The sequence below is a fragment of the Equus przewalskii genome, chromosome 14 (assembly GCF_037783145.1).
Source record: "Equus przewalskii isolate Varuska chromosome 14, EquPr2, whole genome shotgun sequence".
NCBI classification, from domain to species: Eukaryota; Metazoa; Chordata; class Mammalia; order Perissodactyla; family Equidae; genus Equus; species Equus przewalskii.
The window spans coordinates 29,086,917-29,099,378 of record NC_091844.1 but is presented as its reverse complement, the minus strand read 5'-3'; the positions used below and the strand labels follow the sequence as shown (position 1 = coordinate 29,099,378).

General features: G+C 38.4%; 1 protein-coding gene across 8 annotated transcripts in view; it reads left to right on the top strand.

Annotated features, from left to right (window-relative positions):
- The window catches only part of ALMS1 (ALMS1 centrosome and basal body associated protein), a 249,363-nt gene that overhangs the window by 42,056 nt on the left and 194,845 nt on the right, over nucleotides 1–12,462 (top strand). For all 8 annotated transcript variants that reach the window (XR_011525970.1, XR_011525969.1, XM_070572391.1 and 5 more), the window contains one exon: nucleotides 9,321–9,480. Coding sequence is in view for 6 of the 8 variants with exons in the window: in XM_070572391.1 (XP_070428492.1) it covers nucleotides 9,321–9,480 (160 nt within the window). In the remaining 2 variants the exon portion in view is untranslated. The remainder of the gene's footprint in view (nucleotides 1–9,320; nucleotides 9,481–12,462) is intronic.

Genomic DNA, 12,462 nt, shown 5'->3' with positions numbered 1-12,462 from the left:
AAATTCTGTGTACATTACATCATGTTCACCACCCGAACACTAATTATAGTGCATCCCCTCACATGTGACCCTAATCACCCCTTTTGCCCTCCCCCCTCCCCCCTTCCCCAATGGTAACCACCAGTCCAATCTCCAATGCTATGTTTTTTTTTTATTAAGGTTATGAACGTTAACATCCTTGTGAAATTACAGTTGTACGTCATTATTAGTCATGTTGTAGGTACACCACTTCACCCCTAGTGCCCTCCCCCCACCCCCCTTTCCCCTGGTAACCACCAATCAGTTCTCTTTGTCCATATGTTAACTACCACCTATGAGTGGAGTCATACAGAGTTCGTCTTTCTCTGTCTGGCTTATTTCATTCAACATAATACCCTCAAGGTCTATCCATGTTGTTGTGAATGGGACGACTTTATCCTTTTTTATGGCTGAGTAGTATTCCATTGTATATATATACCACATCTTCTTTATCCAATCATCAGTTGCTGGGCACTTAGGTTGGTTCCCTGACTTGGCTATTGTGAATAATGCTGCGATGAACATAGGGGTGCATGGAACTTTTGGAATTGCTGATTTCAGGTTCTTAGGATAGATACCCAGTAGTGGGATGGCTGGGTCATAAGGTATTTCTATTCTTAACTTCTTGAGGAATCTCCATACTGTTTTCCATAGTGGCTGCACCAGTTTGCATTCCCACCAACAGTGTATGAGGGTTCCCTTTTCTCCACAGCCTCTCCAACATTTGTCACTCTTGGTTTTGGATATTTTTGCCATTCTAACAGGTGTGAGGTGATATCTTAGTGTAGTTTTGATTTGCATTTCCCTGATGATTAGTGATGGTGAGCATCTTTTTCATGTGTCTATTGGCCATCCATATATCTTCTTTGGAGAAATGTCTGTTCATGTCCCCTGCCCATTTTGTAATTGGGTTATTTGATTTTTTATTGTTGAGTTGTGTGAGTTCTTTGTATATTATGGAGATTAACCCTTTGTCGGATAAATAACTTGTGGATATTTTTTCCCAATTAGTGGGCTGTTTTTATGTTTCAATCCTGTTTTCCCTTGCCTTGAAGAAGCTCTTTAGTCTGATGAAGTCCCGTTTGTTTATTCTTTCTATTGTTTCCCTCATGTGAGGGGTTATGGTGTCCGAAAAGATTCTTTTGAAGCTGATGTCAAAGAGTGTGCTGCCGATATTCTCTTCTAGCAGACTTATTGTTTCAGGCCTAATGTTTAGGTCTTTGATCCATTTTGAGTTTATTTTAGTAAATGGTGAAAAAGAATGGTCGATTTTCATTGTTTTACATGTGGCTTTCCAGTTTTCCTAGCACCATTTGTTGAAAAGACTTTCTTTTCTCCATTGTATCCCCTCAGCTCCTTTGTCGAAGATTAGCTGTCCATAGATGTGTGGTTTTATTTCTGGGCTTTCAATTCTGTTCCATTGATCTGTGCACCTGCTTTTGTACCAGTACCATGCTGTTTTTATTACTGTAGCTTTGTAGTACGTTTTGAAGTCAGGGATGGTGATGCCTCCAGCTGTGTTCTTTTTTCTCAGGATTGCTTTAGCAATTCGGGGTCTTTTGTTGCCCCATATGAATTTTAGGATTCTTTGTTCGATTTTTGTAAAGAATGTCATTGGGATTCTGATTGGGATGGCATTGAATCTGTAGATTGCTTTAGGTAGTATGGACATTTTAACTATGTTTATTCTTCCAGTCCATGTGCATGGAATGTCTTTCCATCTCTTTATGTTGTCATCCATTTCTTTCAGAAAAGCCTTGTAATTTTCATCGTATAGGTCTTTCACTTCCTTAGTTAAATTCACCCGGAGGTATTTTATTCTTTTTGTTGCGATTGTGAATGGTATTGTGTTCTTGAGTTTTTTTTTTTTCAGTTCGTTATTAGAGTATAGAAATGCTACTGATTTATGTAAATTGATTTTATACCCTGCACCTTTCTGTAGTTGTTGATTACTTCTGAAAGTTTTCCAATGGATTCTTTGGGGTTTTCTATATATAAGATCATGTCGTCTGCAAACAGTGAGAGTTGCACTTCTTCTCCCCCATTTGGATTCCTTTTATTCCTTTTTCTTGCCTGTTTGCTCTGGCCAGGACCTCCAGAACTATGTTAAATAAGAGTGGTGATAGAGGGCATCCTTGTCTGCTTCCCGTTCTCAGGGGGATGGCGCTCAGTTCTTGCCCATTGAGAATGATGTTGGCTGTAGGTTTGTCATATATGGCCTTTATTATGTTGAGGTAGTTCCCTTCTATCCCCATTTTGTTCAGAGTTTTTATCATAAATGGCTGTTGGATCTTGTCAAATGCTTTCTCTGCATCTATTGAGCTGATCATGTGGTTTTTATTCCTCAGTTTGTTGATGTGGTGTATCATGTTGATTGATTTGGGGATGTTGAACCATCCCTGTGTTCCTGGTATGAATCCCACCTGATCATGCTGTATGATCCTTTTGATGAATTGCTGAATTCTGGTTGCCAAAATTTTGTTGAGAATTTTTGCATCTATGTTCATCAGCGATATTGGCCTGTAGTTCTCCTTTTTCGTGCTGTCCTTGTCAGGTTTTGGTATCAGCGTGATGTTGGCCTCATAGAATGTGTTAGGAAGTGTTCCATCCTCCCTAATTTTTTGGAATAGCTTGAAAAGGATAGGTATTAAATCCTCTCTGAAAGTTTGGTAGAATTCCCCAGGAAAGCCATCTGGTCCTGGGGATTTATTCTTTGGGATGCTTTTGATGGCTGTTTCTATCTCTTTCCTTGTGATTGGTCTGTTCAAATTGTCTACTTCTTCTTGAGTGAGTTTTGGGAGATTGTAGGAGTCCAAGAATTTATCCATTTCCTCTAGGTTATCCATTTTGCTGGCATATAGTTTTTCGTAGTATTCTCTTATAATCCGTTGTATTTCTGTGGAGTCTGTTGTTCTTTCTCCTCTTCCATTTCTGATTTTGTTTACTTGAGCTTTCTCTCTTTTTTTCTTTGTAAGTCTGGCTAGGGGTTTGTCAATTTTATTTATCTTCTCAAAGAACCAGCTCTTTGTTTCATTGATCCTTTCTACTGCCTTTTTTGTTTCAATAGCATTTATTTCTGCTCTGATTTTTATTATTTCTCTCTTTCTCCTGACTTTGGGCTTTGTTTGTTCTTCTTTCTCTAATTTGGTTATGTGTACTTTAAGATTGCTGATTTGGGATTTTTCTTGTTAAGATGTGCCTGAGTTGCGATGAATTTTTCCTCTTAATACAGCTTTTGCTGCATCCTCATATGACTTGGTATGGCATGTTATCATTTTCATTTGCCTCCAGGTATTTTTTGATTTCTTCCTTAATTTCTTCAATGATCCATTGCTTGTTCAATAGCATATTGTTTAGTCTCCACATCCTTGTGCCTTTCTCAGCTTTTTTCTTGTAATTAATTTCTAGCTTTACAGCATTATGATCTGAGAAGATGCTTGTTATTATTTCAATTTTTTTTCAAATTTGTAGAGGCTCTCCTTGTTTCCCAACATATGGTCTATCCTTGAGAATGTTCCATGCGTGCTTGAGAAGAATGTGTATTCTGCTGTTTTTGGATGAAGTGTTCTATATAGGTCTGTTAAGTCCAAGTGTTTTAGCTTTTCGTTTAGCTCCACTGTTTCTTTGTTGATTTTCTGTCTCGATGATTTGTCCACTGATGTGAGTGCGGTGTTGAGGTCCCCTACTATTATTGTGTTATTTTTGATATCCTCTTTTAGGTTTGTTAATAGTTGCTTTATGAGCTTTGGTGCTCCTGTGTTGGGTGCATAGATATTTATAAGCGTTATTTCTTCTTGATGAAGTGTCCCTTTGATCATTATATATTGGCCCTCTCTGTCTCTCTTTACCTGCCTTATCTTGAAGTCTGTTTTGTCTGATAGAAATATTGCAACACCTGCTTTCTTTTGTTTGCTATTAGCTTGGAGCATTGTCTTCCACCCCTTCACTCTGAGCCTGTGTTTGTCCTTGGACGTGAGGTGTGTTTCCTGGAGGCAACAAATTGTTGGATCTTGTTCCTTAATCCATTTTGCCACTCTGTTTCTTTTTATTGGAGAGTTCAATCCGTTTACATTGAGGGTGAGTATTGATGCATGAGGGCTTAATGCTGTCATTCTGTTGCTTGTTTTCTGGTTTTCCTGTGTTTCCTTTGTTTCTCGTCCTGTGTGTTTTAGCCTACCCATTGACTTCTGCAATTTCGTATGCTGGGTTTCTTAGACTTTTCCCTATTTGTGTTTTGTGTCTGTGTTCTGTTTTTTAGTTTAGTGGCTATCCTGAAGTTTGTATTCAGAATCTCATGTATAACATAGTCCATTTTCTGGTGGTCTCTTACTTCCTTAGCCTAGACTGTTTCAGTCCCTTTCCTCCTCCCCTCCTAAATTATTATTTTCATCTCTTATTCCAACTTGTGTTGTGAGTTTGTGGTTAGAATGATACGATTGTCTCTGCTTTTGTGATTTCCTTCCCTTTATCCTAATGCTATAGTTGAATATTTGCTATCCTATTCAGATTCTATCTATTTGTCTCCCTACTCTGTGTTTTGTGACCCCTTACTCCCTTTTTTTCTTTTTTCAGGTATGAGAGCTTTCTTGAGGATATCTTGTAGTGGAGGTCGTGAGACTACGAAGTCCCTCAGCTTTTGTTTGTCTGGAAAAGATTTAATTTCTCCCTCATATCTGAAGGATATTTTTGCTGGATAGAGTATTCTTGGCAGAAGATTTTAATCCTTTAAAGTTTTGAATATGTCACTCTAATCTCCCCTAGCTTGTACGGTTTCTGTAGAGAAATCCACTGAAAGTCTGATGGGGGTTCCTTTGTAGGTTAGTTTCTTCTGTCTTGCTGCCCTGAGTATTCTTTCTTTGTCCTTCATTTTTGCCATTTTTACTACTATGTGCCTTGCAGTATGTCTTTTTACATTGAAAAATGTAGGAGAGCTGAAAGCTTCCTCAACACACATTTCTCTCTCAATCCCTAGATTTGGGAAGTTCTCCTCTATTATTTCGTTGAACACACTTTCTCCTCCATTTTCCTTTTCCATGCCCTCAGGAATTCCGATGATTCTTAAGTTGCGTTTTCTCATTGAGTCAGCTTTTTCTCTGTGATTTTCTTCAGTTTTTTTAATTCTTGGTTCTCTTTCTTCCTCTGTCTGGAGCCATTCAGCCTGTCTATCTTCAATTATGCTAATTTTCCCCTCTATGCTGTCTACACAGGCATTCAGTGAATCCGTATTCTGTTTTATCTGATTCATTGTATTTTTCATCTCTAGTATTTTTAATTGATTCTTCTTTACAATTTCAATCTCTTTTGTGAAGTAACTCCAGAACTCGTTGACTTGTGTCTCTATATTTCCCTTTACCTCATTGAATATTTTGAGGATAGCCATTTTGAACTCCTCTTCACTTAGTTTAGCCATTTCCAAGCCCTCAGGACCTACTTCTGTATTTTTATTGTTTTCCTTTTGGACTGGAGCTTTTATAAATTGCTGGATGGTAGAGCAGCGGTTTTTGCACATGATTCTATTATTCGGCTGCAATTACAGCCTGTCGCCACTAGATAGGGGTCGAGAGGCTTGTTTTCTGAGCCCTGCACCTGCAGCCAAGATGGCGGCACCCAGCGTGGGTTGGGGGAGGAGGGGCACTTTCACTTGCGTGACCTGTATTGGTTCAGATCTGACTTTCTGGTCTCCTGAGGCCCTGGCTTGCTGGGGCTCCCCCACGGGAAAGCTTTCCCCTGTTGGAGGGTTTCTGCTGCACGGGTGGTGGGCGTCCTGGACTATCCCCCATGCTTGGCCCCTCCCCCACTCCTTCCTGCACCCGTGGCAGGGATCCCAGTCCTTAGGGGAGAGAGCGAAGTTCTCTCCTACCCCCGTTCCAGATCCTCCCAGGCCGGCTGCAGTCTCTCTGCCTTCCGTCATTTGGCTGCTGTGGGTCTCTGACGATTTCTGTTATTAAGATTGTTTTTTTGGTTGGAAAGCGTTTGTTCTTTTTGGTTGTACTTTCGAGGGGAGAGAGTCCCAGGTGAGCTCATGCCACCATGTTGCTGACCTCTTTTCCTATTTTCTGATGAGTAAGATTAGTACGTCATTGGAAAGCTATTAGTTTAGGTTGGAACCATATTTAGACCTTTAGTTTCAGACAATTGATAAGAGAAAATGAACAGATATTGTGATGAACTTTTCCTCCTTATTATAATTGAATTTATAGAAATTTTTAATAGAGAGAACTGTTAGGTTCATTTTATTTTCTTCAACATTGTAAAGTAAGCATTATTTAATTCTAATTAATAACAATGGGTATGAAAATGATAGCTAATATTCTGTGCTCAAATACTATGCTAACAGTTTTACTTATGTACATCAATTTGTTTAGTCCTTTGGTCAATCCTATCAGGTAGGATTGTTGGGGATTATCATCATCCCATTTTACAATTGACACTTAGATGGTTAAGGAACTTGCTCAAGGTTGTTTAGCTAGTAGGCGAACTAGTATTTGAAACTAAGCTTAGTTATGTACTGCCTCCCTGTTTAACTATTCTTCAGTGAAACCAGGGCCAAGATTTTGCATTATTTTGGCAAGAGCAAAGGAGAGTTGTCAAAGTCAGTTTCACTAAGATTGAGAAACAAAATATGATCAATTTTGTGTGTGTGTGTGTGTGTGTGAGGAAAATTGACCCTGAGCTAACATCTGTTGCCAATCTTTCTCTTTTTGCTTGAGGAAGATTGTCACTGAGCTAAAATCTGTGCCAATCCTCCTCTATTTTATGTGGGTCACCACCATACCATGGCTTGATGAGTGGTGCTAGGTCTGTGCCTGGGATCCGAACCTGTGAATCCTGGGGCGCTGAAGTGGAGCACGTGAACTTAACCACCTAGCCGATCCCCAAAATATGATCAATTTTCAAGTTAGAAGTTTCTAATTTTTTTGATTATACTACTTTTGTAACTTACATCAACTTTTCATATAGATACAATTTATTTAAAGAAATGAAGCTATGTATTCAGTTAGTGGTGATGTGCTGAGATTAACTCTGACCACTATTCCAAATTTTATTTGCTCTTAACTGTAGCCTTAAGTATAGTTTTTCAGGTGAGGGACTGTGTATTGTCCTTCACTCTTAGCTGTATTCTATGATCTCAGAGTTACATAATGCCAATGTTAGGGAAACAAGGAGCCAGATATTGAAGTTATCTTCCTGTGTGGCTCAGCTTGCTCTCAGGGGGTTTGAAACTCCTTGGTTTCTTCCTTATTCTTATCTGTGTCTCAGAAGAGTCATTCATACTTGTTTGTCTCACTTTGGTACCTACCCATCATTCTCTAAATGAGTATTTGGGTATCCACTGATGTATGATGTAGATTGCGGCAATGAAAAGAATGTGGAGATTTGGAGTCAAAACCCTGTTCACTTATTTGCTAGCCTTGTGTCTTGGGCAAATAAGTAACTTTGGAGGATCATTCTCTTCATCGACAGAGAGAAAAAGGAGTAGTAATAATCAACCTCATGCATTGTTATATTAAATGAGGTAAGGTATATCACTTTAGATAGTGCCTGGCTGTTTGTTCTCTTCACTGTGCTGAAACTAGACTTACTAGGCTCTCACCAGTAGTTTGTTGTTCTCTGTTGTTATTTTGTTTTTTCTTTCTCCTTGTTCCTGTAGCAGCATATTACATTCTTCTAGCCTCTGTGATAAAATACTGTTTTATTATCCCTTATTTTGGCCATGTAACTCTAAATATTATTTAAGGTTTACTCTTTAGATTTCTTTTTGTTTTGTGCGTCCTCTGTCCCCCCAAAGACATAGTTTCCTCCCAAGGTTTAAATGCTTTTCTTTGTGATTTTTTCCCTCCTGATTCCTTGCATTTTCAATTAGTAATGAAGATCTGCAGATCTCTTAGATAAACACTTCTCATCTTTTTCATTCTACATTTTCTTTTGTATTACCTACTCTAATATCTGTATATTTTGAATCTTTGATATAATGAAGTTTTATTGAAGTCAAGGTTGGAATAGAAATTATTTCCTCCTACATTTGGAAGCTGTAGGGAAAAACTATTATTAAACACACACAAGTATCTATCTGTCATATATACGGTATATATGTTAATAAGCTGCACTTCAAAAAACTCTCCTTCAGGAGTGGCTAATTGAAAACAGAACTTTGTGCCATGTTTAGAGCAGGGTTTCTCTGCACTATTGTCATTTTGGGTTGAATAATTCTTTGTTATGGGAGCTGTTCTGTGCATTTTAGGATTTAGCAATATCCTTGGCCTTTACTCACTAGATGCCAGTAGCATTCCTCCCCTCAAAGTTATGATAGTGAAAAATGTCTCCAGGCATTGCCAAATGTTCCTTGGTGGGAGAGGTGGGTACATGCAAAATCTCCTCCAATTGAGAACCACTAGTCTAGAGAAACCTATATGTCAGTAGAAGTAGAATATTCCTTTCCACACCCTCCAGCTTCCTAAGAATGTTCATTACTACACAGTGAAAAAATTTTGATAAAAAAGGATAGAAAAATTCATGCTTATGTACATTTTTAGGCTCTCTCCTGTCAGGGTATCACTAGAATAATCTTTTTAGGAGAATAAAGAAACCTAAAAGTAGTATATTGTTTTTATATGAAAGTATACTCTGTATTTGGTGAAAAATTGTGTGTGTTTATGTACTAACATCATTAGTAATGGTTTCTAATTTTTTTTTCTTGTAAGGACTTGTTGGGATCCTATGAAATTTTAGGAACTTCTTTTTCAGTATTTAACTTTTACTTCACTATCAGTTTATATTTTCCACTACTTTTATTTCAAGAAATTTGAGGAGTTGTGTTCTTTCATAACTGATCACAGATGCAGTTCTTTGATGCTTTTATTTTTCTTCTAAACATTTGTGGATAGTTTGAAAATATTCCTGTTCTCTTTTCCCTCTGTTCCTCTTTCCTTTCCACAACACACCTCTCCTACTTAAAAAAAAAAAATCCTTGAGCTTGTCAAGAATAATATCACAGTTCAAATCCTGCAGGGATCATACTATTATAAGGAGCAAACTTGCGAGTACTAGAACACTTCTAGCCCTCCCATCTGGGATATTCTATACAGGCAGACTTCTGTACCCTCAGAATAGTTTGTAGAGCCTTCTTGGTATTGACCAAACAAGATATGACCTGTATATGAATTTAGGAGGGTTGAGAATATGATCTTAACTAACTGGTGTAACTGCTTGGTATTCATTTTCATAAAAATGAAGTTTGTTTTTTAGCGGATGAACTCTAAAATTAATCTTATTTTCTTCATTTTTTTAATCTCTTTTCATAGGTAGGTCATTCTAATGTGGACATTAATCAGTCTTTTTCATCTGTATTGCCGCCATTTGTTCCTCATGAGCCAGCCAGAGAGTTGGAGTATCACTCTTCAGATCTCAGAATGTTGAGGGTATCTCCTGACACTGTGCCCAAGACTCTCAAACATTTAGCGGGTAAGTAGGAAAGGAGATAGTAAGTGTCCTTATGGCTAGCTTGTTAAAAATATCTTGCTATGCCTAACTAATTTTTTATTTTTGAACTCCTGCAATAATGTTAACTTCAGATTAGGTGTATTTATCCCTAGATCCCCTGATCTTTTGTTAGATGAACCATTTGATTTTTCGTTGCATTTTTCATGACAATGTTTAGAACTGAATTACATGAAAGAATCTAATATTAGAGAGAGTTTGTTTCTATATTCCTTTCTGTGACTTGAAGGGAAAAAGGAATTAATTGAGCACAAAAGGACATGAGTGGATACAAATAGGTTTGTAGACAGGAAATTGAGAGATCAGTTTTGAGGTAGAAAGCAAGATTATCTGCTGAGGGAGGTGAGAAGTTGTAGAGGTGGGATAGGGGGTTTGAGAAGAGTGGCTTGGTGGAGGCTTAGAATTTATGTTGAAGTGAATAGGAGATGGAGCTGACCAAGGACAAGCAAAAGGATTGGCAAGTGGTTCTGAGAAGGTAGTTGAGGTTAGAGATGATTCTATAATGTTGTCAGTCTATATAGACTCTGATTTTTCTCTACTAAAACTCAGGAATAGAGAAGATCAATTACAGGATTGATCCTTGGTTGAGGGATTTGTTGAGTGGGTGGTGCGGTGGCAGGAAAGCAGTGGAAGGGAATCAGTGAGAGGAGGTGATGAGCTGTTGATTTCAGCCTGCATAGGGAAAGAAGAGAAGCCAGAAGAGTTGTTAGTCTGGAAGAAAATAGAGGGAACAGAGGTTTATTTGTGAGATTGAATAGGTGAGCTGGGTATAAGTTACTGAGAGAGCTAGAGGAATAGGTAATTTTGGTCAGATTGAGTTAGTACATTTAAATGGGGATCTTATTGAAGGGTGATTAGATCCATTGCATGGCCCTGGGATTGGACAGTAGAAGTTGAATACAGATCACTGGGTAAAGTAAATTGAGATTTTGAGGCTAGCTTATTGGATTGGTTAACTGTGTTTAAATATCTTCTCATTAATGTGGGATTTGGGGTTTAGGGAAAGCCTGTGAACCAGACCTTAAAGTCTTCAAAAAATAAATAGAGGGCTGGCCTGGTGTCATAGTGGTTAAGTTCGTGTGCTCTGCTTCAGTGACCCAGGGTTCACGGGTTTGTATCCCAGGTGCGGACCTACACACTGCTCATCAAGCCATGCTGTGGCAGCATCCCACATATAAAGTGGAGGAAGACTGGCACAGATGTTAGCTCAGCAAATCTTCCTCAAGCAAAAAGAGGGAGATTGGCAACATAGGTTAGCTCAGGGCTGATCTTCCTCACCAAAAGCAAAAACAAAAACAAATGAATGGGAGCAACTGAGAGTTGTAAGGAGAAAGTGATAGATGGAGGATGATATAGAAGCTGTGTGTCATCTAAACCTCAAAAAGATTTTATTTGTATGTTTGTTTGTTTATTTGAGGAAGATGGAAAATAATGGTAAGGAAATAGTTATGAGAAATAGTTAAATGCTAACTTCCATCTCTGCCTGTTTCTAGAATCATGGTATATGGGAGAGGACTGCAAGGGTAGTAGTATTGTCAAGGGGAAAATCAAGTTTCTTTTAAGGCAAAAAGTTAGAGAGTATTCTATGAAAAATTTGAGAATGGTTGTTTATTAAATAGCAGAATGGTTTCAAAGAGCATGGAGGAAAGGAGGAAGGGGAAGAATAAATAGTGGGAAGAACCAAGGTAAGAAAACAGCAGGAATAAAATGTGGCAACAGGAGACTGGTAATATTTGCCTTTTCTCTCTACCAGGGATTTCAATGATGAGCATAGTTGAAATGACTGGCCTCAAATATCCTAATTTTATCAGAAGTAATTTTGATGTCAGAACTATCTAAGGGTCCCAGCTCATGTCTGATCTGGTCCCAGAGATGAGATGAGGACTTCCCTAGGATTTGAGAAAGGCATTATGTCTAAAAATGTATTTTTCTGGCTGTCTTGTACAAATTATAGCATGGCTTCGTAAGGAATTCTCAGATTGCAGTGTGTCATTCCTCCCACCCCTTAGCCCCGCCATTACGTCCTTTGAAATTGTCCTCGGATATTATGTTCTTTTTTCTCTTTGCATTTGCATTGACCTACCTTAAAGCTCACTGATTTCATTCCTTGGCATGTTCAGCCTATTGATGAGCTCATCAAAGGCATCCTTCATTTCTGTTACAGTGTTTTTGATTTCTGTCATTTCGTTTTGATTCTTTCTTAGAGTTTTCATCGTTCTGCTTACATTACTCATCTGTTCTTACATGTCCACTTTTTCAGTTAGAGCTCTCAGCTTATTAATCATAGTTATTTTAAATTCCTAGTCTGATAATTCGAAATCTTTGCCATATCTGAGTCAGGTTCTATTTCTTGCTTTGTCTCTTCACATTGTTTTTTGCCTTTTAACATGCCTTGTGATTTTTTGTTGAACCTTGGACATGATGTATTAGGTAAAAAGAACTGAGGTAAATAGACCTTTGGTGTAAGGTTTTAAGTTTATCTTGCTAAAAGTTAAACAGTTTGCTGTAACTGTGGTGTCAGACGCTAAAATTTCCTCTCATGTCCTTGTTTTTGTCTCTCCTGTTGTCTTTTGGTTTCCCTTGAGACTCCTTCTTAAATAGTCTGAGCCTTGCTTGCGTTCTTTCATCTGTAACCTCCTGTTGTTATACAGGAGCCCTGTTGATGTAGTGGTAATGTGTGGAGGGGAGAGGCTGCATTATAATAATCCTGTGATTAGGTCTCAGTCTTTTGGTGAGCCTGCGTCCCTGGACTGTTATATTTACAAGTGCTTCTCAGCATCTTACCCCTACGTAGGTGAAACAGGAAGGTTAGAGGGGGCTGGAGTTGGGTATTTTTCTTCTCCCAGGTTGGTTAGGTTCTGGTAAAACCAATTCAGGCTCTGGTAATATAATTTCCTTTGAGGTCAGTCTTTCATTACGGAGAACAGAGGGCTCTGGGCTGCTTCT